This window comes from Adiantum capillus-veneris, chromosome 2 (genome assembly GCF_014529385.1).
Source record: "Adiantum capillus-veneris isolate H3 chromosome 2, ASM1452938v2, whole genome shotgun sequence".
In the NCBI taxonomy this organism is placed as follows: domain Eukaryota; kingdom Viridiplantae; phylum Streptophyta; class Polypodiopsida; order Polypodiales; family Pteridaceae; genus Adiantum; species Adiantum capillus-veneris.
This window is the reverse complement of record NC_140932.1, coordinates 81,148,151-81,174,894: the sequence shown is the minus strand read 5'-3', so window position 1 is coordinate 81,174,894 and position 26,744 is coordinate 81,148,151. Positions and strand designations below refer to the sequence as shown.

General features: G+C 42.8%; 1 protein-coding gene and 2 long non-coding RNA genes across 6 annotated transcripts; 2 read left to right on the top strand and 1 right to left on the bottom strand.

The window, feature by feature from the left end:
* Window positions 1-2,439: 2,439 nt before the first annotated feature.
* LOC147463068 (uncharacterized) lies at window positions 2,440-6,786 on the bottom strand. 4 transcript variants are annotated; one of them, XM_086487026.1, is made up of 3 exons: window positions 6,768-6,786; window positions 6,268-6,363; window positions 2,440-5,049 (listed from the first exon to the last, which is right to left on the bottom strand). In XM_086487026.1, the coding sequence occupies exon 3, from the start codon at window positions 4,821-4,823 to the stop codon at window positions 3,189-3,191; it is 1,635 nt and encodes a 544-aa protein (XP_086343152.1). In that variant the 5' UTR covers window positions 4,824-5,049; window positions 6,268-6,363; window positions 6,768-6,786; the 3' UTR covers window positions 2,440-3,188. The 4 variants fall into 4 exon arrangements, with proteins under 4 accessions (XP_086343152.1, XP_086343160.1, XP_086343145.1 ...); XM_086487034.1 differs by having other exon boundaries at window positions 2,440-5,124; window positions 6,768-6,785; XM_086487019.1 differs by lacking the exon at window positions 6,768-6,786 and adding an exon at window positions 6,614-6,761 and having other exon boundaries at window positions 2,440-5,124.
* Window positions 6,787-11,439: 4,653 nt separating this feature from the next.
* LOC147463067 (uncharacterized) lies at window positions 11,440-13,168 on the top strand. Its single transcript, XR_015184888.1, has 2 exons — window positions 11,440-12,079; window positions 13,003-13,168. It is a non-coding gene; the product is annotated as an uncharacterized LOC147463067 (long non-coding RNA).
* Window positions 13,169-23,888: 10,720 nt separating this feature from the next.
* On the top strand, window positions 23,889-26,373 carry LOC147463066 (uncharacterized). The gene is made up of 3 exons (XR_015190139.1): window positions 23,889-25,426; window positions 25,524-25,831; window positions 25,917-26,373. It is a non-coding gene; the product is annotated as an uncharacterized LOC147463066 (long non-coding RNA).
* The last annotated feature ends 371 nt before the right edge of the window (window positions 26,374-26,744 follow it).

Genomic DNA, 26,744 nt, shown 5'->3' with positions numbered 1-26,744 from the left:
AGGGGGCAACGCATCCTGCTCCTTTGTTTACTGTCGATTCCATGTTGCAATATGAGTCTGTAGCCGTTGGATGGGTAACACGTCAACATGCAGAACATTAAGCCATGCAAGGCTATCCATTTCTCCAGCTCAACACACAGAACCTACGCCACATCAGCACACATACTTTGTGTTGCTTTCCTATTCCAGTGTTGTAGTCTGCACTCGGGTTGCTGCCTTGCTGCAGTGCTGCAATGCCTATTATACCGCTTCGCTGTTGCAGAGCTCCTCGACCCTACTGTAACTATGTTGGCCCCCCTTTGTCCGACTCTTAACGGTCAGGAAATGACCAAATAATTGCTCCTGCCATGGCTCGCGGCCAACTCACGGCCACCCCGCCGTTCGCCATGCGATCACAATTATTTTGGGGAAAGGTCGCTGAAGGACCCTTCTCTACACCATAATATAGAACCGGAGGTAATACGAAGAAAAACTGGTTTAAAAAACAAGAAAACAACACAAAATTCTTGCAGATTTGCAAAATTCTACATATAATTTCAGGAGAAAGTTGGTTGGATGGGCTCCTCTAGATCCAAATTTTTTCATCAGATATTTCCAGAGAAGTGGCTTATACATGAGTTTGAATCCTAGCAGTCATCGTTTGAAATCATATTAAACTCCAAAATTACACATTGTCCCAAACCTGGCGGAATATGGGTCTGCAGCCATTGGATGGGCAACACGTCAGCATGCAGAACGTTAAGCCATGCAAGCCTATCCATTTTCTCCAGCTTAGCACACGGAACATACGCCACGTCAGCACACAGAATTTGTGTTGCTTTCTTGTTGGAGTGCTACAGTCCGCACTTGGGTTGCTGCCCTACTGCAGTGCTGCAGTGCCTACTGTACCGCTTCCCTGTTTTGCAGAGCTCAGAGCTCCTCGACCCCACTGTAACTATGTTAGCCCCCCTTTGCCCGACTCTTAACGGCCGGGAATGGTCCTTCAATGACCATTCCCACGAAATAATTGCTCACGCCATAGCTCATGGCCACCCCACCGCTCGCCATGAGGTCACAATTATTTTGGGGAATGGTCGTTTAAGGACCATCCTCTACACCGTCAAGGTCGTGGGGAGGAGGGCTGCAAATCTCAGCCCTCCATCCACCCTGCTTTATATCCCGGAATCTTTTCTTGCACCTATTGGATCTTTGCCAGATCAAAAGCCGTAATATTCGTAGCCAACAACCAATGTTGGCACTCCAGGTCAGCTATCGGAACAGCTTCAACAGTTGACACCTCAGCACCTGGAACAGAGAGTCTTGCTCACAACTCAGCACCCGAGACCATCCTGCAATGGCGTCTGTATTGCAGTGTGCTCTGTACCCGGCCAGGTGGCGGCTGAAGGTTGGCCTCCTCCCCAAGACCTTGACGGCCGGGAAAGGACGTTGATTGTCCTTTCCCTACCCCGTCAAAGTCCAGGGTCAAGGGGCGGCGCACCACAGCCGTATATCTGGTGTCGATTATAATGCGTAATTTCAGGCTGCATGCTGCCGATGCCTGCCAACTCAGCAGCCGGAATCCTTAGAAGCCAGGACAGTCTGCAGTGCTGACACATCAGTCCATGGAACGCACTGCAGTGCTGCAGCCAGAATTTTCTGCAAGATAAGGCAATCATCGCATGCCAAGTCAGCAGCTGGAATGTCGCTTGCAACCTACGCCTTGAGCTGTATTGTCATCACTGTCACCTACACTTGTTGACGGCCCCCCTCCCCTGGACTATTGACGGCCGGGAATGGTCCTTCAGTGACCATTCCCACGAAATAACTGCTCCCGCCATGGCTCACAGCCTCCCCGCCGCTCGCCATGCGGTCACAGTTATTTCGGGGAATGGTCACTGAAGGACCATTCTCAGTGACCATTCCCTACACCATAATATAGAACCTGAGGTAATAGGAAGAAAAACTGGTTGAAAAAAACAAGAAAACAGCTCAAAATTCTACACATAATTCGTTGATGGGCTCCTCTAGATCCAAATTTTTTCATCAGATATTTCCAAAGAAGTGGCTTATAGATGAGTTTGAATCCCAGCAGTCATCATTTGAACTCAAATTAAACTCCAAAATTACACAGGAAAGTCTCATTAGGGCCACACACAGTTAATGCATTCAATGCCCTTAATTACCTGACGATTAGATCATTAATGTCAGCTATCGAGCGAAGAATTATACTATCAAGATCCATTTCACACTTGGGCTTTCCCTCAAAAACGAAATCCACAGTTAAAACCAAGATGGGTCAATCAATATTAGAGCAGAGAAATATAGAGGATATGTGAGCAGATTAAAGTTCGTATTATCCACATTAATGGCATGGGGATCGCTACCAAAGAGCCATTCAACTTATGGTATGTGAATCTCCATTTTTTCAGTCAGCAACTTTGCATTGATGTACAACAGAGCTTAATCAATTCGTTTAGCTTAATTACAGAAAAACTAGCCTGCATTGATCAAGGCCACATCGATCAACAAGAAATAAAATATCAGCAAAGGTTTTCTGTAAGCTAATCAATTGCAATTAAGCTCATCACCACAACAAAAGAGTGAATTCTCAAGTGGTAATTCTGCAACAAATTGATGCAAAAGTGAGTAAAATATTGAATTTTATCCTTAACTATCTGGTTACCAAGCTCAAAATAGGATCATCCTGCATTCTCCTCGTGAGCAGCATTTCATGCTATGGAATTTGATGTATATCCATAGCAATATTCACCATATTTTGCAGAATGCATAGATCCGAAGCATGCATGACAAGGCAGTTGCCAAGTCAATTCATGCCTGAATTAAAGTCATGGCCTGCATGTTATATCTTTCATTAGCTTTCACTGTTTTCGAAATCCTAAATAGAAATTTGCTGATAATACAATGTTCCTCCAGCATGAGCAGAGAGATCAGCTTGAGCCCTTTCGCATTGATGTGTTGTCGAACTTCACCATATTCCTGCTTTGCATGTATTTTGCACAACAATTGGTCAACATACATGAGCAATATATTGCATTTTATGTGTGTAGACATTTCCATTGGTATCAACATAAGCTGATCATGATGGTTTGACTTAATGCTCTGCATACCCTCTATGGGCCCTTTGCCCAATGATCCATTTGATGTTCGGCCAGACGATAAACTGCCTTACATTCATGCTGCATTGACTTTTACTGATAATCTGCTTGCATAGAAGAGGGAGTGATCCTGGTTTCCTCAGCCTGTGATACAGCCAGCTCCATTCCTCGTATGCGCATAGGGATGCGGGAATGATGGTGTGAATCAGGGACCCGACCTAGCTCAGCTGAACCCTGTCGAAATGTGGTCTCGTGGTGATCATGTCCGCTTTCTCTGACAATTGAGCTGAGTGTGGTGGCCCCATATGCTTGTGTTTGCCCCATCATCATCATGAGAGGGGGCAAGGGCTGCACGTGACCTTGCATGGAGGAACTTGCAGGACTACTAAAAATGGACTGAAGGGTACCCCTGGGTGAGTTGGGTGTGTTGTTGTTGTTGTCGTCATTGTTGTTGTTGTTGCTGTTGTAGGCGGTGTGAACAGAGTATTGGAGTGGACCCCCATCCCCTGGAACGATGAATGATGAGGCGGCTGAATTTGTCGGATAGAACGATGAGGTGAAAGGAATGAGGTGAGGGGCTGGCGGCGGAGCCGACGAATGCACAAGCATGGAGGAAAGATCAGCAGGCCGATGCAACTCATCAAATTGCTGTCGAAACTGGCTAGAAAGCACATAAAACTCCGGGAAAAGATGAATATTTGGCGGAGTAAACGGTTGTGCTGGTGTCGAAGAAGCAGCAGGAGATGTGGAGGCAGTCTCTACTGATGTGTTGCTAGTCAGACCGGCCACCGGTGTGATTGTCTTCTCCTTTGCTCTCTCCCTTGCTCTTTCTCTAGCTTTGGCCCGCGACTCAGCGCGTGCTCCACTCCCAGCAGCTCCGGCCAGGTTCTGTTCCTCATCTTTGACCTTCACAAAGGGCCTATGAAGATGATGGTCCTTGCCCATTTTCAGTTCATGCACAGGTTTATCAGCAATCTCGTCCCCGACAATCACTCCCTCTACTGGAGCAAGTTCATCAATGGCAGCCCTTGCCTTTTTGATCAACCAGTCAACGGCTTTGCTAGGTTGATCATATCCAAGCCTGTCCTGTACATCAAAAAATTGAATAGCGGTCGGGGCTGACAGTCTCACCCGCCTGTCACGAAGCCCCTTGGCTGTTCTCACTTTGCTGTGTCTGTCTTTTGTTCCAGTTGGCCGCACCGTCAAAGGCGAAAGGGAAGAATTGCGTACACGTCTGGGAGCAGAGCTTTTGGTAGGTGTTGACATAGATAGTGCTGCCCCTGCCTTTCCTGAATACATGTGTTCTTCTCCACCTCGCGGTTGGCGGGGTGGCCTTGAAGCAATATTGACAGAGCTTCTATGGTTATTGTTGTTTGATGTGTGCAGAGGTGGCAATATACCAAACAGCTGATTACTACGGTGGGACGGCATATTGGCCCCCTGGCCAGCATTAGCATGGTGGTGCGTACTTTGCATGATACAACCATCAATGGAGGGGTTCATATTTCCAAATGCGGACTCTGCGGCAGTGCGTGGAAGCGTTGCGTCTTCCAAAGAGCCACCAGTAGGATGATGATGATGATGATGAGAGTATACATGCTGTGTTTGCAGCGGAGTACCCTGCTGAAGGATATAAGATTGTTGCTGATGATGGCCAACCAGAGACCTTTCCCATTCTGACTTGTCGTGGCTTGATCTCACCGTCGTATTATACTGCTCTGCGCTCATGAAACCATGTGATTGGCACTAGTTCTGGGATTAGTTATAATCATTTATTCATCCCTGAGCCATCATGACAGTAAAAGTTTTTCCTTCTATCATCCTATCACTGCCTTCAATCAATCATGGCTTGTATAAATCAATTGGGTTATCCGGGACAGGAATTGCCCTTCTTGATGATCTCTGCTGCGGAAGACATTCGAACGAAGATGCTCTGCATTTTCAAGGTTGGGCTCTGCAAAGAATTTGCATACCATGGACATAAATGAGGGCTGATTTGGCGATGGTGCAGCTGTGTAAAAATGCTTTCCTGTTGCACATTAGATAAAGTTCTAGGATATTTCCTGGGATTCTCATCAATAAAGAAAAATTGACTCGGCAAATGCTTTTAAAGAGCATATGATACAAGCATGCAAATGATGGTAGCTAGCTATGGCCAATTAATGCATTGTCTCAAAAACTCAGGCCTAAAAATTAGCAGGAGAGATGTACCCCAACTAGATTAGCCAAAAACATGCAAGATGCCATGTGAATATTGTAGAAACCAATTATTCATTTGCTGAGACTTTTAGACACAAAAACCCTCATATATTAGAGACAAGATTCCATGGCCCATGGAGCCAGCCAGCTATAAGGTGTGCTGCAGAATAATGAGCTTGTTAATATAGTAATGATTGGTGCCCACCCTATTTTATCATGAGCAGCAACACAAACTAGCTTTTAAGTATTGAGGCATGAGAAGGCTTTGACTCTGCCTCCAACTACTTATGGTTAAATATGACAGTTTTTAAGAATTCTGCAGTAATCTCTGTATGTTGACTGCTCTGTTTGACCCCCTCTGTTAAAAAGAGTGGTGGCCTATCGGAGAACCAAAACCACCCATTTTTAGGGCTAGGAGATCTAGCCTTTAGGAGAACCAAAACCACCCAGTTTTAGTCAGCAGGGCAGGCATACAAACTACATACACTCATTTAAAAATTCAAGCTTCAAGGCACAACTCTCTCTGTGTCTCTCTGTGCTAAAGTGCACAACCTAATCCAAGAATTCAAACCTTTACTATTTTAAGTGTTTTTAATTTAATATTGGTACTTTAGAAAGATTTTCATTATTTCTTATTTTATGGGCACATAAAATAAGCCCACAAGCTAGTGCCAGACCTTCTATTTAAGCTCCTCACCATCCATGCATCCATACACCATTACAAGTGAAAGGGGATCTTTGAATCCTCTTTCTAATGTCTCCCTGGCACTAACATCAACTTTACTACCCTCTTTTGGTATTAGGATTTTAGGGCAATCTTTTGATCATTGAGGAAAAGCAAGTGATTTCTAGAGGAGGAAGAAGCATACCAGATGGTGTGAGTACCATGTGTCTCATTGAACAGTTGAAACCTTTAAACATTAAAGGTTTAAATTACAAAAGAAGACAAAAAAGGGTAGTTAATATGGTTTACATTTGAGAAGAAGAGGCCCTAGGCAGCAGGCTCCTTTGTGGGTGCAATGTCCCAGCTGGAGGATTCATGATGAAGAGCAGCTAGGGGCCATTGAACCTGCATCCATGCAAACAAAGAGTGTGTCACTAAGAAGGGCATGGTTTGTATGTGTGTAAGAAGTGGTGAGCTACAGAGAAGTAGTTATATAAGAGAGATTAGGGAGGGATCAGTGAATGAATGATTAAGGGTGGAAGTGGAGGAATTTGGTAGAGAATGATGAGTGCCTGCAGCAAGAGAATAGAAGAAGGAGAAGAGAGGGAGAGTATAAGAATAGCTTCTAGGTAGATGGATAGTATGAGCAGCCTACTGCTAAAGCCCCTGCTACTCCTGTAGCTGCAGCTGCTATCCCCCTCCTTAGTGCTGCTGAGGTTGAGAGAGACAGTGGAATGAAATGTGTGTTTGTGTGTGTGTGTGTTTGTGTGTGTGTGTGAGAGAGAGAGAGAGAGTTTTGATGTTAATACTTTCTAGGGAAAGAGTGTTGCAGTAATATCCTCTCTGCAAGGAAAAGTATGTGTGTTTTTGTGTGTCTAGCTAGACTCTAAAGAGAGATGTGTGTGCGTTTATATGTGTGTGTTTTTTGATTGTGTGATTCTTCTTCCCTGGCCAGAGAGAGAAAGCTTGTAGGAAAACTTTTGTTGAGAGAGTTTCTTTAGAGAGAACATAAAAAGAAAGTGACTAATTCAGAATGTTTGGAGCAATGTAGAGCAAGAGAGAACGGAGAAAGTATGTCCAAAAGTGAATTAGAGAGAGAGAGAGAGAGAGAGGGGGGAGGTTGAGAGCAAAGAGAGGATAAGAAGAAGACAATGTTGAAAGAAAAGGGGGGGGGGGTTAATGTATGCATAAAACATACTTTCAAAAAGAGAGAGATTACAAGTTTTGAGTGTGTGTATAATACTGAGTGTGTGTGTGTGTGTGTGTGTGTGTGTGTGTGTGAGTGAGAGAGAGAGAGAGAGAGAGTTGTATGAGGGGGAGCGGCCGGGCATGCCCTACCCGACTCCGAAAACAAAACAAAAGAGAGAGAGAGAGTTGGATTGGTGTGTTGTTATGTATTTAGGAAGACAGAAGACTAGACTAGTCATGGGTCATTAGGAAGAGACTAAGCTACATTACGATGGAGAAAGAAAGGGGGACAGAGAAAGGGACAGGAAGAGAGCTAGTGGGAGAAAGAGATGCTCTGTTGGCCTCCTTGCTTGTGTGTGTGTGTGTGTGTGTGTGTGTGTGTGTGTGTGTGAGAGAGAGAGAGAGAGAGAGAGAGGCTTAGACGTGATGAGAGAGAATAGTGGGTGAAATAGAGCTTTCACGGGACCCTTCTCTTCCGGCCTGCTTTGCTGATCCTTGACGTATAATATCAAACATACATACATATGCAGCTTGTATATGCTCATTAAATCAAGTCCTTAACCTTACTTTAGTCCTCTCATAGCACCTTACTATTCAAAGGTTCCACCATATACTGGCTAAGGTCTCCCTCTCTAACCATCTTTTTCAAGGCTCCTCTAGTCCCCTTCATTTTACATACTTTAGCCCTTCCTAAGTCATCATGCATGATTCTTACTCACATCTTGCTCCTCTCCTTAACTTAAATGAGATAGTTAAGTTTCTTGACTACTATCAGCAACGGCATTGATGTTCGCGGAAATGTGCGTCACAGCTTACACATATTCTCCCATGGAACAAAAAAAGACATTCTTTAGAACTCATATAACATACTATAGTTCATGCAAAGTATGGTTCATTTTGCATTGTGATCAACAAATGTTCATGAACACTTTGATTGGGTTGGGTCTTAACTCAAGCTCGCATAATTGAGACACCACACCCATTTCTACGAAAGCTAAGTCCCTTTTTGGGACTATATCTTCCGCCTAATTGAGCCCTGGAGGATTGTTGGCTACCCCTCGAAATGCCGGCTCTCTTTTTCAGTAGCTAGCAATGAGACTTGAACACATAGCCTTACAATTTGACATACAAAGACACTTGTGTCTTTTTATATGTACACCGGCGTCATCAAGTGATGATCTTTGACAACAAGCTTTCACTTGAGTGAAATAAGAATATTCTAAGAAAAATTTGCTATTGTCACGCTTCAAGTGTATTTTTGGACAGATAGTGTGAATTTTCATTATGCACAATACATTTTTGTAAAGAAACTCTTAGTAGAAAGCAGCTTAGCATTCCCTTTATTTTATTTGGATATTTGTATTTTGCTCCATAGAGGTGTCATTATGCTAACTTGTGTGTGTGTGTGTGTGTGTGCGTGTGCGCTACCATGACTCATCCATTCACTTTATTGTATGAAAGAAGGTTATGTATGATCCATATGGTTAGACTAGTTCCAACATAATATAGCTATAAAACATACCGAAAGGCATTCTTATTTCTGCATATGCTCATAAGCGCAGACTAGAAGAGTCATGACTGACAATGTGGACTGGTTTATTTGAAATAGAGAACCCTTCATTTGGAAAATTGGTGGGCTTGTTTGACATGCTTAGAGATTGGCATTCTAGTGCAAATTTTGAGAGATGTCCTCAACAATTAACAACTCTAACACTGAGAACATTACTTTAGCACTCCATGTTCCATAAGGTGTCCCTTTACAAACAAAAGGATCACTATAAATCGAAAAGTGCACACAACCATTTCCTCCCTTCAAAGTTCATAAATGGGATTGGAGATAAGGTACATTTTATAGGGTACATGCATATGAAGCCATGTCCATCCAAGTTGTACAACCTTTTGTGATGCCTTGGTTGGTCTGGGAGATAGGTCATGTAGGGTTGCTTTCCTAGCAAGCTCTTAAGTTGTGGTTGCTATCCACAAGCTATGAATTCTCTCCTTTTTTGCATCATTTAGTATGATATTGTTGGGATATGTCCTTACAAAATGCTTTCACTTAGCTGTAACCAAGTAGTTTTTATTATGCCATGCCAAAACAAGTCACATGTTGCAGTATACATGAAGCCTACCATTGACAATGAGAGACTAGAATCATACCGAGGAACATGCAAAAACACTATTATGTTGATTTACATTACTAACAACGAGAAGAATTTGTGAAACTTCATGACAATGAATTGGCCTCCCCTAATGTGGAAGCTAGAAAGATTGAAGTTCCCCAAGGACATCACCAATAAGAGATGTGGAACTTCATAAGAGATTCAAACTTTAGCTCAAGGTGCCCTTGCTTTCTAGCACACTACTTGGAACTTGCTAAAGTTGTTAACTGCAAATATTATTGAATTAAAGCTTTGATGGAATCTATAATTTAATTTGGATGCACTTTTGTTCATAGAAATAGTAATGTATGTAGCAAATCATAAGCCATAAAGGAGTGAGAAATTAGGGGCAAAAGCTAGTAATATCATATTAATGTGAATTTGGGAATTTTTCAATTCCCACTTTCAAGATGAGCTTAAGATTTGACGACTTGGACAAACCTTAGCCAAAGTTTTGAGAGTATGGCTTGGAAGAGCTTTTCAAGTACTACCTTGTAGAAGGCTTTGGCCTTGAAAAATAGTTTGAGATTTGTCCATATGGTCAAATGGTCAAGACATTTGTGATTCTCGAATTGGCTCTAAAGCCTCAAACTCTCCAATATGGCGTTTAGTGAAGATTTATTTTTAATTTGTTTGAATGGGGGATGTTTTCAGAAGAGAAACCGTGGAAAAAATAGACCACTTTTTAGTACATAGTTTCATATGCCTTGATGATTTAAATGAAAGCTAATGAGGATTATTGAGAAAAATGTATGGGCAAGGAAAGTTAGAAGTTCAATTAGAAGGCCAAGTGACTTAATGAATAGTCATAATTAGATTGGAAAGAATTTGGAGGAAAGTTAGAAGTTCAATTAGAAGGCCAAGTGACTTAATGAATAGTCACAATTAGATTGGAAAGAATTTGGAAGGTTTGAAGAGAAACAGTTCTAAAAATCATTACCCTAAGAGTTACAAAGGAGTACGCTAATATTAACTAGCCAGGTTGATTTCTGAGGAGACCTCGTGCCCTTCAAATTTGAAAGATTTTACATACTTTTGGCTAACAATGAATTGTATATGTTGAAGGGTAGCTTACATTTTAAACCCCCAAAAAAAGTTGGCAACCTATCAATAAAAAAAAGGGTAGAATGCTTGTAAAGTCAACCATGATATCCACTGACTATAATTAGGGGGTTTTAGTGACAAAGAAAATTAACTAATTAAAAGTCGTGATCAGGTTGAAAATGAGCTTTTAGGTTTTTCCTTGTTTTAGGGACAAAAGAATATGAAGCTAGAAAGCTATGAAAAGGTTGGTAATGGTTAAGGTGGTTGTGTGGGTGTATAAAGACTTAGGTGAAATACCCAATGATACCTCAAAAAACAAGAAGAAAAAGAATAGCGTAGCAAGGATATTCATGAAGTGAATTTTGAAAAGTGCAAATTTCGCATATCGCAATTGGTAATTAGACCATCTGCTCCCAAGTCATTGCTAGCAATTAGACAGCGTATGGTCTTTTTTTGCAAAGCTAGAAAGTTGCAACGATGGATGTGTAAGCTTTGAGGAAAAAACCATAAAAGTGGGTGAATTACATCAGTGGAGCCTTGGATGCATCATTTTGTCTCTTCTAATCAAGACTAGTGTGGCCGCCCGCCTCTCTCTTGATTTTCGTGCAAGCGCTCTCTCTCTCTCTCTCTCTCTCTCTCTCTCTCTCTCTCTCTCTCTCTCTCTTTGATCGCCGTGCGCCCGGACTTGTAGGCCACACCCATCGGATGAAGGTGCTGCTTTACGAGTGGCAGGGAGGGGGGACAAGACTGCCTCCCGCATTATAGATAGTATAGATTCAAACGGTTTATTTTTCAAAAAATTAAACAATATTGTTGATGTACCTTACCCAGCCACCATCATATTTTGAGCCCTTGTAAAATGATAACCCCTTCAAGTCTGTTCCTGCTTGGATTAAGACTCTCTCTAATTTAGTCAAAGCATGCTTATGACAACAAGGAAAAAGTTAAGCACGAGGGCTGAATGATAGGTGTAGGAAGATTTAGTTTTGGTTATTTAACATAAGCACAGGACAGAGCCAAAAAAATTTGATTTTACAAAGTTGAAGGACAAGTCCTTACTTGAAATCCATATAGAAAGCATTGAGGAAAGAGTAATTAATTAGAAGTAGTAACAGGGTAATTATAATAATTGGGATTAGAGGGGAGAAGAAGATGGTAGTGAATTTTTTTTTTATTTTTTGGGGGGGGGGGGGGGGGGAGGGGATGGGTGGATGGACGGAAGGAAAGGTGGGGGTGGGGACAAAAAGGCAATGGGGCTGGGATGCTGGCAAGGCTGGCATGGCGGAGGAGTGTGTGCATCTTATGTTTTGTGTGCGCGCGCATGCATGCAATTTTTATTACACCCCTCACCTGCGCATCTGGGATGCCTTTCCCCGCACCACACACACACACACACACTCTCTCTCCCTCACCATATCTCTCTCTATCTCTCTCTCTCTCTCTCTCTCTCCCAAAAAGACACGTTTGTACAGACGCACGCTACTCCCTTTCTCTCTGCTCAATCAGGTTTTCTTGTACACTCTTTCTACAAGACGCACTAGAGCAGCAGCTACTACTACTATTCTCTCTCTCTCTCTCTCTCTCTCTCTCTCTCTCTCACGTGGGTACGCAAGTACAATCTCTCTAGTACACCGCTCTCTCAACGCTGCGCGGCTGCACAGAGTTGGCAGCGCTCTCCCTCTCTCTCTCTCTCGCGTGGTGTCGGCCACAGATTCACAGCTTCTCGCTCTGTACGTCTCTCTACAGCTCTGGGATAGGAGGAAGTTCTCTTGTCTTATAATTTGAAAGTAAGAGAGTAATGATTGCGGAAGGGTGTGTGAAATTTAAGTATAATGATGGGAAGCTTATTTCGTGCAACGCAGCTAGCTCACTATCGCGCTCGTGTGCTCTGTGTGTGTGTGTGTGAGAGAGAGAGAGAGAGAGAGAGAGAGAGGTGCCACGGCCCTTCACCATGTAATGGGTGCTGAGTGCTCGTGAGAAAGAGAGAGATTGCAGGTGCGACGCGTCGTTGTACGCAGTGCTGGAGCCTGGATGGAAGGAAGGAAGAGAGAGAGAGAGAGAGAGAGAGAGAGAGAGAGAGATGAATATGTGTTCGTGGGAGAGATTTGGTGTAATTTGTGTACCCTCGCTCTTTTGAATGTCATCTATTTCCGCCATGCGAGAGAGACTGCCTAAAGTAAGGACATGCAATTTGTGACTATAAGGAAGGAGTCGAAGGACACACTCCCTCTGTGTATGAGAGAGAGAGAGAGAGAGAGAGAGAGATTGTGTGTGTGTGTGTGTGTGTGTGTGTTCCGCTGCAGAATGAATACTATAGAATCATGTTTGCAAATGAGAGAGAGAGAGAGAGAGAGAGGGGGGGAGAGAGTGGACATAACTCCCAATCCTAGTCCTTTGGCAATAAAGGCTCTAAACTTCCAAAGAACAGAACACTACATCACCTAACTTCAATGAGACATATACTCAGAATCATATATTCTCTCCTTCATGAATAGTTGCCTTGCACAATATCTTCAGCTTCATGCCACTGCTAGAAAAAAAACTTTTTTCCAATAACTTGGCAAACCTACATATGATAAATTTCAGAGGCAAATTCACTAAATTTGGACGTTTTTGCACTAATTTACACTAAGTTTCTCTCTTTACTTTGTAGGTTTTTCTTTGCCTATGCTTATATTAAAGAAGAAGGAGCACCTGGCATTGGGAGTCTCATAAAAATAAACAAATGGGTACTCAGGCCATCATCTTGAAACCATGGATGCAGCATGTACTCTCACTTTCTACCTAGTAATGTAGCATGCAATGATTCAAACTTTCAACTACTTACTCTTTGCACGAATCCACTAAATAAATAATGCTGGTAAGTATTGCAAAGCGATGACATTGGTCTATTTAGTGTATTGAGTGTACATGTCTTCTCATGTTTACACTATGAAAATCTTAAATCGTTTACCGCACTCATTTATCGCGTTTTGTAGAGAAAGAGTCCAAAATGGGTTGGGTTCGGAAGAGAGAGGAGGACCGTCGGGGGGGGGAGGGAGATTTTGTATATCAAATATTTATCGTGATTATATCTGCATGTATTATTGTGTTTGTTATTGCTGCGTTTATCGTTGTTATTATCACGCTCATTATCGAACCCAGATTAGACGCTTAAACATTCAAATTTTGGTGTTTTTTCCTATTTGCTTGCAAAAAATATATATACATTATATTTGCTTGCATCGAGGCATGGGGATGATAAAGTGAAGTGTGCCCACATTTTACTAGATGGTAGCACCTATGATAGTTTCTTGAAGCTTTTCTTCAGAGCACTCTCACACTGCTCACAACACAAAACGGTAGCTTCACTTGCACCATAATGCTTTATTTTATAAATAATTGCTCCAAAAAATAATAAATATTTTGTTATCAATTAAATTAATCACTCCAAATTGATTAACTAAATCTAGCATTCTTCACAAAATTAGAGAAAGAAAAAAGAGAGGAGGAGAGTGATGAATGGACGACACAACAAAAAACTTATTTTAAAATTTAAAGTATACAAAATGTTTATGAATCATCTTCAAAAGATCTCTACAAGAAGCGTCATCCAATTCAAGCCCATGGCTCCTAAATCAATAAAGAGAGAAATAGAATTATCGTTTGTGGATGTGTTGGCTTCATCATCCTCGAATTCGTCATCCTCCATCTTATCATCATCACCTTCATGGCAATCATCCTCGCTAAGATCACTTGTGGCCATGGGACTTGAATCATCGATCTCTCTCGTCTCTGTCTCCCTTTCCTCCAAAGTAGTAGCAATACAAGAGGTTATGTGCACTTGTGACGCTTTTAGCGACGAAAATACATTGGGTTTTTTTAATCCCCGACGTCGCTAAGACAGTCGCTAAAAGCGTCCCTATGGGAATGCTGCTATGACCGTCGCTATATATAACGCTATAATTATCGCTATATAGCGACGCTTATAGGGATGATTATAGCGACGATTGCAGTCCTTCTGTAGTGACGCTTATATTGACGTTGCAAAACCTTATATAGAGACGCTTATACCGACGCCCGAGAGTAAATGTTTTTGGAAGGTAGGGCATTGGATGCCCTACCATCCATCAACAATATTGAATGTTTCCATAATAGAGTAAACCTAAATGAGTCCATGATAAGCCCAGATTCACCTTTGAAAGAACGTGTAGGGTATGACCCAAAGTAGTCACCCACAAGACAATATAACCATTAACTCTATCATGCACAGTATTGTTTGCAAAATAAAGACCCAAACTTAACAAAAGTAATTGGACGAAAGTAAATCAATGACAATTATATACATCATAGGAAAAATCACTTGATTGTTAAGCTTTGTAAATGTGATAGTTACAACACAATTGTCATTATGTGAAAAATACATTGTTTTTCAATAGTTACAAAAAGATGTATACACGTCATCTCATTATACATGCTATGGCAAAATAAAACTTATGCTATCTGGCTACGGCTAGACTGACGTCGTCTAATCAGATGTCTCATCACGTCCAAGTGGCATATCTGTCGACTTCTGCAGAAAAAAACAATAAGACTTTCTGTAAGTATAACCATATAATTACAAAACACTCTATTTTCTTAGCTTATCATTAAAATACAACAAATGTAAAAGAGTAAAGTGAAATACTAACCATGCCACCGCTAGAACTGAGAATATACATCAGGGCGTTTAAGTCCTTTTTGTCTACGTACTCGCGCTCATATGATGTGGGATCACGTCCTATCATCAACCACTGTTCAAAACATACAAAGAATACCTTACGTTAGAATTTAAAAGTACAAATCTAGACGTAACTACCAAACCTAAATAATACTGCAAAAATACTTACAAAATAGGCCTTAAATGATGCCCATCCGCCGCTTCCCAGGTGGTGCGATCTCGCTGCCTCTACTCGCGCTTTGGCTGCCTCCTCTTGTTGCTTCCACTTGTCAGGGTTCTCGCACGCTGCTCGCTTCGCATTCTTCCAATCTTCTTTGGCCAGCCAATCTATTCTGTTTCACCCATGCTTCATTGCTTTTTGTACTTCAGAACGCTTGTGCTTGCAGTATTCACGCATTCGAACCTTCATCAGGTCTTTGTTGAAGCGCTCATCCCGACTTGACACGGAAAACTCGTCATGCAACATGTTGATGAATCTGTCTTTTAATTCATTTGGCACGTCACTCCAGGTGTTTAGTATATAGTGTTGAAACACCTGAGAGCAAAGATCGCGCATGCGTAAGATCGCCTTCTTACCATCGTCATCCAAGATGATGCCGCCACTAATGTCTACTGAGTACGGCAAGCCCTCTTGCCTGTGACGCGTGAACTTGGGTGTCTCGGCAGGGATCTCGAATGGTGTCTCTAGCAGTGTCTCGATGGGGGTATGGACGTCAGGTGTCTTCACTGGAGTCTGGACCCCAAAGCGAGAAGTATCAATCAGGGTGACTCCCGGAGGAGTAGCTAGTGGTCTGTAGCTAGGAACGGCTGATAGCCGCGCAAAATATGACATAGATGGCGATGTCATGGCTGGTGTGGGGGCGGGCAAAGAAGGGAAAAGTAAAGAGCCTCATCGAATACGAGGCGATGTCGAGACATCAGCGGCGGCATCCCCACAGCAATCGCCGTCGCCACCTCTAGAGCATCGATGCCTAGAAGAGTGTGAAGATCATGTCATCGGCACCGAAGCTTCGGAGCACGCAAAATGCTCCAAAACAGAGGGAGACGTTGAAGGAGTGAAACGACGTGATGGTGCTCCACAGAAATGACGCTTCTCGTACCACCTCCTTTGCTAGGGTGACAAAGAAGAAAGAAACTCATCCACTATAAGAGGAGTTGTCTATAACCGCTAATATTGTCGTGAAAAAACAAAGGAAAAGAGAGAGAGAAAAATTTATGGGGGCGACAATAACCGCGTCTATGAACGCGGTAGTGGTTTTTCAACAATAAGCCTCTCAATAAGCGCGATAATAGTCGTGGCAATATACCCGCTGCTATTATCGCGAACTTTGCCACTGTTATTACCCTGCTTATTACCACTACACGCTAATTCAAAAATAAAGGTGCTCATTTGGGCCACCCAAATTTTGGGTGGCCCAAATGAGCACCTTTATTTTTTACCTACATAAAACAATAAAACATCAATTGTTTTTTGGAAGAGTATAAAAAATACCAAAGAGCTGAAATTGAATTTACTTTACCTTGATAATTAAAAATGTAGAAGATCAACTATTTAAAAAAGTTGCACTAAAAAGTAAATCATAGTTGTATATACATTGTGTCACATTGGAACTTTACGAAAGTTTTGACAAAACATTTTTTTATCTAATCCTCGTCGTCGTCCAAAGGCACATATGTTGGATCACTTTGACTCTACATAAACCCAAACCAAATTAAACAATTATCCACAGATCAAAACAATTGATATAAAATTACTTGTTTAAACTTACTCCTTGTAGTGGTCCAACCGCCGCGTCGAATTGCTTGCAAGAGATGTGGTTGTTTTCGAACAACCATTGCCAAGTATCAAATTCTGTATGTTACTCCCGATACTTGACCATCTCTCTGGTTGGTCGAGAGAGAGTGACATCTTTCTAAGTTAGCAATAACAATGTCAAATCAGCAACTACAATCTTTATAATCACTGATCGACGTTATATTCCAAATAATCTTACATATTTATCCTTCCAAGCTCCCTTGTCTCCTGAGCCATAGTGCATGGGAGTTTGTCTTGCGCGAGCCTCGCGTTGTTGTCTGTATGATGAGCCCGTCGCAGCTTGATCGCTCTTCTCTTGAATTGCCCACTCCCACTCCGCATCTGCCATGTTGCCACCACTGTAACTCTTGTCTGGATCTCTGACCTGGTTGGCTGCTGTCCACCGCACACTGGACTGCTTGTTTTTTAGAAATGTATTTATGTAGCCCTCCAACCATTGTTGTGAAAAACGTTGATGGGGGGCGTTTGGAAATCTAGCTAACAGACCGTCCTCTATGTACCGTGCATGATCGGGCAGTTGGTCTCTAAACTTTATAAAACAATTCTCATGCGTTGAATGTATAAGAATTTGTAGATGGTATCGAAATACCCTGCCCTGTGCTGTGTCAAAATCCACCTTCCCGCCATATTTAACCCTATAGTAGCACCCATGCGTGTCTGACACGGATGCGTCAGTATCCTCGTCCTCTATGGCACGCTCTGAAAGTGGAGACTTCGTTCCCCCACCACTACCAAAACATGCAAAACCACAAGATCCGTCGCCGCTTTGTCTCTCAGGGTGCTCGCTGTCCTGAGACAACATCGATGCGTGCTGCCAGAGGAAGTCCGTCGATGATATTCAGGCGAAGCCAGAGTGGAATGGAGTGACGTAGAACCCTGCGATGCCATGGGAGTAGGACACTACGATGCAAGGGGAGTAGGACCGTGCGATGGAATAGGAGTACAACGATAGGAAGGGAGAGTAGAGGGAGGTGCCGTCGGTGCGAGGCTCTATAGGTAAGGAGTCCCTCCCTGACTCCCCCATGGTGTAGTCTGTGGAGAAATGCCGTAGGTCGCAAGCTGCTGCGGAGTGTAGCGGCCAAACAAATCCTCCATCGAACGGAGGTACTGCTCTCGTAAAGAGATAGCCCGCTGTAAATCAGGATCTACGACCAGTGGAGGAATCTAAGAAGGGTAGGTGTAGGATGACCATGCCTGCAAATAACCAAAAAAAAAACTATGACACTCATGGTTTATGGTTAACTACGTAGAAACATTATTTATTTCTTTGTTTGTTCTCACCGACTCAAGACTCAGGTCCACCCCGGGTGAGAGACCACCTAAGATGTGAACCAACCAAAAGAAGAGCCAGCTAGCTGCTCCTCACCAGTTGGTCTGTCATCTGACATCTACATTACAAAGAGCAATATAAGATTAAGCTTCCCACCCTAGTTACTCATCTATAAATACGTACACAATTATATTAGCACACAAACACGTAGATACATATACATACTAGTAGACCTAAGTAGAGGCTATTAGTGCCAAAAGTCAACTGCACCTCTTTAGATATCATCGCAGTCTCAACCGTGGTAAAACAAAAGGTACGTTGCGGTAATCCATGCATGAATGGATCAATGACCGCAACGCCACGATTAAAAAAGGACTATATCCAAGAGGAAGCGTCTAACCTTCGGATGTTATGATCCCGTACTTAGTGCCTACATGCATGCATAAACAGATATATATGTACACACATATATATGTTAAGGTTGTAAATGTAGCCATCGTTTGGTGTTGGTTGCACCTAAATTCAACGTCTAAGTGATTAATTGATCGTAACATTACAATTCTCTTCCAGAGGATATATATATTAGCACACAAACACGTAGATACATACACATGCTAGTAGATTTAAGTAGAGGCTAGTAGTGCCAAAGGTCAACTGCACTTCTTTAGATATCATCACAGTCTCAACCGCGGTAAAACCAAAGGTACATTGCGGTAATCCATGCATGAGTGGATCAATGACCGCAACGCCACGATTAAAAAAGGACTATACCCAAGAGGAAGCATCTAACTTTCGGATGCTATGCTCCCGTACTTAGTGCTTACATACATGCATAAACACATATATATACACACATATATATGTTATTAAGGTTGTAAATGTAGCCATCGTTTTGTGTTGGTTGCACCTAAATTCAACGTCTAAGTGATCAATTGATCGTAACATTACAATTCTAATGTAATGCAATAAGTAATTCTATTTCTCTTAATAAGTCTCTCTCTCTCTCTCTATCCCTCTCGCTCTTCCCTTCTTGGTTGTGCAGTTGAACTACGAAGCGATAGCTCCATCCCAGAGTCATGTCTGCGCCTCCATGTAAAGCAAGCACTCTCCGAGATGAGAAGCCAAACATGGACGACATCTTCTGCCGAGGCATGGAGGTTTCGGCTAATGTCGTGGTGGCTTTGGACTTGGGCACCACTTTTTCGGGCTTCGCGTACGTTCACAAGAGCGACTCCAAGGACATCCACCATGTCCTGGATTGGCCTCACAAACTGAGGCAGCTGCTTCATCCCGTTATTGCAAAACATAGATCGGCATGTTTTACAAGTGGAACCCCTTTTCTTCTACCTACACCCTCCAAGCTTGGGGATGAGCTGCCCTTCGCTCAACAAAGCGTCCTCACCTTGAAGATAATCTTGGTGTTGGTTGCTTAGGTATCCCTTTGGAGCCCAATTTTCATCTCCTTAACTTCTTTCTCTCTCTCCCTCTTTCCCTTCTTTTTCTCTCTCTCTCTCTATCTATCTTTTTCCTTATCTCTCTATTCCTCTCTTTCTCTCCCTCTCTATTCTCTCTCTCTCTCTCTCTCTCTCTCTCTCTCTATCCACTCTCTCTCTTTCCCTATCTTTCTCTCCCTCTTTCCCTCTATCTCTCTCTTTCTCTCCCTCTTTCCCTCTCTCCCTCTATCTCTCCCTCTTTCCCTTTCTCCCTCTATCTCTCTCTCTTTCTATCTATTTCTCTCTCTCTCCCTCTTTCCCTCTCTCCCTCTATCTCTCCCTCTCTTTCTATCTATTTCTCTCTCTATCTATCTCTTTCTCTCCCTCTTTCCTTCTCTCTCTCTCCCTCTATCTACTTTCTCTCTCTCTTTCTCTCCCTCTTTCCCTCTATCTCTCTCTTTCTCTCCCTCTATCTACTTTCTCTCTCTCTCTTTCTTTCCCTCTATCTACACTCTCTCTCTCTCTCTCTCTTTCTCTCCCTCTTTCCCTCTATCTCTCTCTTTCTCCCCCTCTTTTTCTTTCTCTCCCTCTCTTTCTCTCTCTCTTTATCTCCCTCTTTCCCTCTATCTCTCTCCCTCTTTCCCTCTCTCCCTCTACTTTCTCTCTCTCTTTCTTTCTCTCTTTCCCTCTTTCCCTATCTCTCTCTCTCTCTCTCTCTCTCTCTCTCTCTCTCTCTCTCTCTCTCTCTCTCTTTCTTTCCCTCTATCTACACTCTCTCTATCTCTCTCTCTCTCTTTCTCTCTCTCTCTATCCCTATCCCTATCCCTATCTTTCTCTCTCCTATCTCTCCCTCTATTCCTATCCCTATCTCTCTATCTCTCTCTCTCTCTCTATCCCTATCCCTATCTTTCTCTCTCCTATCTCTCCCTCTATTCCTATCCCTATCTCTCTATCTCTCTCCCTCTTTCCCTATTTCTATCTCTCTCTCTTTCTCTCCCTATTTCTATCTCCCTCTCTCTCTCTCTCTCTCTCTCTCTCTCTCTCTCTCTCTCTCTCCCTCTATATCTCTCTCTCTCTATCCCTCTCTCTCTCTCTCTCTCTCTCTCTCTCTCTCACACACACACACACACACACACATTAATTATCTCTCTCTATTTATCTACATCTCTCCCTCTTTCTCTCTCACTCTCTTTATCTATTTCTCTCTCTCTATCTAACATTTATCTCTCCCTCTTTATCTATTTCTCTCTCTCTATCTAACATTTCTCTCACTCTCTTTATCTATTTCTCTCTCTTTATCTAACATTTATCTCTCTCTATCTTACATTTCTCTCCCTCTCTCGCTCTCTTTATCTATTTCCCTCTCTCTCTATCCAACATTTCTATTTCTCTCTCTATCCAACATTTCTCTTCCTCTATCTAACATTTCTCTCCCTCTCTTTAAATCTCTCTCTCTCTCTCTTCATTTATCTCTTTCTCTCTCTCTATTTCTATCTAACACTATCCAAAAAATCATTCCCAAAATGTGTGTAACAAATCAACCATTTTCAAACGTGCTTAGCAAAGCAACCATTTCAAACAAGCCGTGCGAAACAACCATTTCCTAATTAACGAGGTATGTTATGGATTCTCTATTTTCTCTTTTTTTTTAATGTGTGTGTGTGTGTGTGTGTGTAGTAGAAAACAAAAGGGGAAGAGGGAGGATGTGCTTTTGTGTTTACCTCTTCTTTGTAGTGCGGTTGAGCTTCGACTACGTTGAGCTTCCAAAGACGATGGCGGAATACCCCCTTGCCGAAACTTGGACGAAACCCTCTTCGACGAAACTTGAGAAGCTTGGAGAAGGAGAGAGGGGGAAGGGAGAGATGGGGGAGGGAGGGGGGGAGGCTTGTTGAAGGAGAGAGAGGGTAGGGAGATGGGGGTTGGGGAAGGGGAGGGGGGGGGGGAAGCTTAGGAGCGATGGCGGAGAGCAAGAACGCAGAGTATGTTATGGATTCTCTATTTTCTCTTTTTTTTTTAATGTGTGTGTGTGTGAGTGTGTGTAGTAGAAAACAAAAGGGGAAGAGTGAGGATGTGCTTTTGTGTTTACCTCTTCTTTGTAGCGCGGTTGAGCTTCGACTAGGTTGAGCTTCCAAAGACGATGGCGGAATACTCCCTTGCCGAAACTTGGACGAAACCCTCTTCGACGAAACTTGAGAAGTTTGGAGAAGGAGAGAGGGGCAAGGGAGAGATGGGGGAGGGCGGGGGGGAGGCTTGTTGAAGGAGAGAGAGGGTAGGGAGATGGGGGGTGGCGGAGGGGAGCGGGGGCGGAGAGCAAGAACGCAAGGTATGCTGCAAAAACACGACATACTCTGCCTTCTTTTCTTTTTTAGGCGCCAGTTATTACCGCGACTATTACCGCGCTTATTATCGCCTATACTACCGCGGCCGGTCATTTCAAACGGATACATGCAAATCCGAGGTTGCAAGGTGGGGTACAAACCACCCCCTCTACCCTTAGGCTTTAGCTATACATTATTTCATTTTTTTAGCCTTTTAAGTTTTTTGATGAAGATTTTTAATTTTTTATGAATACTTTATTTTGTAGTACTTTTAAATGTTTATTAATTGAATTTTTTTATTAAAAAATTTAGTTAAAAAATAATTTTAACACTCACTGTCATTTATTCCCTTTGACTTTAACTATATGTAATTTTTCTAATGGAATTAAGTGTTTTTCTAATTATTTATTTTTTAGGACACTTGACTAAATAAACAACCTTTCGCGTGTGCAGGACATCGATGATTGGGATGATCGTGGTCCTCTTGGAGGCCTAGAGCGAGATTGTTGGCTCAAGGAAAAGCTACCTTGTCCTTGCGCCAAGTGCAAAAGGGCAATTCCTTGCTAGAGGCGCATTGCTTTGGAGCACGTGGAGAATGAAGGGCTTTGGCATCCTCGGAAAAGCACTCAGAGAGATGATAGCGCGACTCACCCGTCGCTTGAGGAGGTGCCCCATAGGTCTGTGTTCGGTGGTGGTGCACCGGCATGCAAGGCCAAATAGCAGAGGTAAGAGCGACTGGGCGATTTGGGTGCACCGCATGGTGATCCTCCCGTTGGCTCTACGTCGACAGCTCCTATGGCGTCTTCATCGCACTTTGAGGTAGAGGATGAGCACATGTTCGACATGTGTGATGAGTTACTAGCTTATGAGCGCGACGTGTGCGAGGAGGATTGTCAGCCCTGCACTAAACGGGCTGCCAAAACGGAGGATAGATTGATGACAAGTGCCCGAACACCTCTTTACGACAGTGCACAGTACTCGGTGCTCCAAGCATCATTGGAAGTACTCAACTTCTAAGCAAAATTCGGTTGGAGTAATGCAAGTATCAATGCACTACTTCTGTAAGTATGGAATGTGGCTTTTATATACTCTCTCCCTCTCTCTTTATGGTGTCGTCTTCTAGGAATTATACTAATACGCATGTTTGTTGTAGTTTGATGGAAAAAATGTTGCCAGAAGATCGTCACATGCCTCCAGATCATCGACGAGCTAGATCGTATGTCACTGCACTTGGAATGGAGTATGAGCGCATCCATGCGTGCGTCAACGATTGCATGCTATACCGCAATGAGCATGCACATGCTACCTCATGTCCCGTGTGCGAAGAGGTACGATACAAGACAGATGTGAGCGGGGCACACCTACCCCACAAGGTATTAAGACATTTTCCATTAATTCCTCACATCCAACACATGTTTAAAAGCAGGTCTATCATGGAGCCTCTCGCGTGGCACGCAAACCATTGCTCAAATGATGGAATGATACGTGTCTCTGCCGATTCACCTGCATGGAGGCACATCGAAACTCAATGGCCAGAGTTTGGGTTGGAGCCTCGACACTTGAGGCTTGGGTTAGCAAGTGATGGTGTCAACCCTTCGGCACTAAGTCTACTTCATGGAACACTTGGCCTGTGGTGATCGTCAACTACAATATTCCACCATGGGAGACAACCAAGAAGGGCAATATATTTCTTTTCTTGCTTGTGCCAGGGAAGTACAAAGTGTCAAATATTGACATTTACCTCGAGCCCCTCATCGAGGAGTTGGAGAAGTTATGGAGAGGCATTCCTGTTGTCGATGTCTCATTTGCAAAGGGGGGGAGAGAGGCTCAAGTGAGGGGAATCCTTATGTGGACTATGCACAACTATCCTGGGCTTGGAGAGATTTCTGGTAACCCCCTGTCCTCTATCTCTCTTTCCCTCGTTCCCTCTCTCCCTTTAGCTCACTTTAGTTCACTCATCTCTCTAACCATATGATATGTATGCAGGGTTGTCCACATCGAGGCACAATGCATGTCCTACTTGCAGGCCATCGTTGGTGACGGAGAGGCCAGATTCCTTACGCAAGGTAATCTATCCAAACAACCATCGTTTCTTACCCCAAGGGCATAACAAGCACAAGGCTCCAACAAATGGAAAGGCTCCTCTAAAGCTCACGATGGCAGATTGGGCAACCATTTGGGAGGAACACCACAACAACAATCCGGCTCCGTGTCCTTTTAAGGCTTCCATATTGGAAGGACTTAAAAATACAACACCTCTTGGATCCAATGCACATGTTCAAGAATGTAGCCCAAACACTATGGGACCACATTATTGGCAAGAAGGACTCTTTGGGTACGAGGTAGGATTTGAGGCTTTTAAAACGTCTCCCCGTCTCTGCCACTCCATGGCGTGCCCCAAATGGAAAGATTGTGCTTCCTAAAGCACCATGGATGCTAGCAAAAGAAGAATTAGACAAGGTGAAGGGTACCATCACCTCTATTTGCACACCAACAGGATACATGAGGTCGCTAAAGGGAGCTCTCACAAAAGTGAAGAAGGGTGGAAGCGTTCAATTATGGGTTGAAGTCCCACTATTGGCACAAGATGCTTCAGGTAATCTTCATACTCCCTATTCTATCTATAGTTTTTGTGTATGACTATCACTCACTTTTCCTTTCCCTGATTTACATTGTAGTTCATTTTGCCGGTGAGTATGTGTATATGTCGAAACAAGAAAGTCAGGGATGCTATTTTCAAATTAGGAGAGCTAGTAAGGTACACCCCAAGACTCCACTCAACTGCACCTTTTTTATGTACACAATAATTTCAACTAACACTTAGTGCATCCTTGTGTGTTTTCTTGCATATTTGTGAGCTCCAAGGAAATCGAAATAGATGCTATCCCTGTTGCTCAAACACTTGCAACAGAAACTATGTGTGCCATTGAAGATGCATCTCCTCGATTGGTCCTTATTAGTCAAATTCACCTCTTGGTTCACGTGTTGGAGGAGATAGCTATATATCTGGAGTAGTGCACGCAGGATGGATGTTCTTCTTAGAGAGGTTTTTAAAGACTCTCAAAGATTTTGTGCGGCTACGGTCTCAACCAGAGGCATGTATGGATGAAGGGTGGATTGTTCAAGAGGCATTTGTTTACATATTAGAGTATTTGGCACAAGTTGATCCTTCAATGCCTCGTATGTGGTCAGACAAGGAAGATGCAAGGATGACTTTACACTTGACAAGTGGAAAGGGAAACTACTTAACATGGATATGAATTTATCCCGAGTGGTCAATAACTTTTGCATTCCCAATGCAAAGATTATGACCAAGTGGGTGGACTTGTGAACAGTGGCAAAGGCCAGGCGTTTGCAAGAGAGGGAAGCATGAAAACAAGCACATGGAGGAAGGAGGGCACCCCCAGTGCCTAGACACCTTGTATGTTTCCCAGATCTCATTAGTGCAGAGTGGATTCATGAGATAATGACCGAGGCAAAAGCGCATGGAGATGACATCACCAACAAAGAATGAGAGTATGCACGAGGCTGCGTACCAAAGGTAGAGTACTCATATACCTAAACCATATTGTCTCATTATTTCTTGAAATTATCTTTAATATGTATTTGATAAATTAATATATTTTTCTATTTTGTAGTGCCTTTCCTTAACTCTATGTGGTCAAAGGGTCGTCACTTTCGTACGCGCCACATTGACGAGCATAGAACCACCATGGATTGTGCCATCATGGGAAGCTTTGACACAGACGGTGATGATTCCAGGTACTACGAAACTATTGAAAGGATACTAAAGGTTAATTTTAGAACCTTTCATAACTTCATCTTCGAGTGCAAGTGGTTTGCAAATGTGTCTAGACGACATGAGAATGGCCTCTACATGGTGGACTCTAGTGTGCATCACACAGGGAGGTATGACAATTTAGTTGTACCACGCAATTGTGAGTAGGTGAGTGACATGTACATTTTTTATTCTTATTTATTTGTAGCGTTAGTTATACCAATGTTACTCACTTTGAGCTTCTATTTTATAGGTCATCTATATCCCAGCAATCCACCAACCAAAACTTTGGTTCATAATTCCGTAACACCTCGGGGGAGAAGCATTTTTTCCACTAATGAAGTGGAGACTATCTTCGACCCTCTTCCACCTCCAACTTTAGATGAGGTGGAAACAGAGGAGAGGGAGGTTGATGAATCAAGTCCGGCGGCAGCAAGTCTTAGCGAGGATGATTTTCATGATGATGAAGATGATGAGATGGAGGATGATGAACTCGAAGATGATGACGCTAGCAATGCATCCACAAACGACACTTCCGTTTCTCTCTTTATTGATTTAGGAGCCATGGGCTTAGATTTGGATGATGCTCCATGTAGAGATCTTTTGGAAGATGATTCATAAACATTTTGCAGTTATGAAGTTTTTTGGTCATGTAATCCATTCACCTATCTCTCCCTCCTCTTCCTCTCTTTAGGTTTGAGAATATGCTCAATTATGTTAATCAATTGACAATTCGGATTACTTTAGTTGTAACCAAGTGTAATCTTACATCCCCCGCCTCCTTCTCCCCCTATTTCTCTTTCTCTCTCTCTCTCTTTCTTTCTCTTCTTTTTTATATTTGAAAATTATATACAATATTCTTTAATTTTTATTGAAAGGAGAGAGACACCAAAATTTGAGGGGGGGCGGGGGGGGGGGGAGGGGTTAAGCCAGAATTTGAAAGTTCTGAGGTGCTAAATTTGGGCAGCGAATATAACGACGGTAATGAGCGCGGTAATAACAACGGTAATAACAGCGGATAAAGTCGTGGTAATACTTTAAAACACAAAAAAACCCACCCTTCTCTCTTGTTTCTCTGATT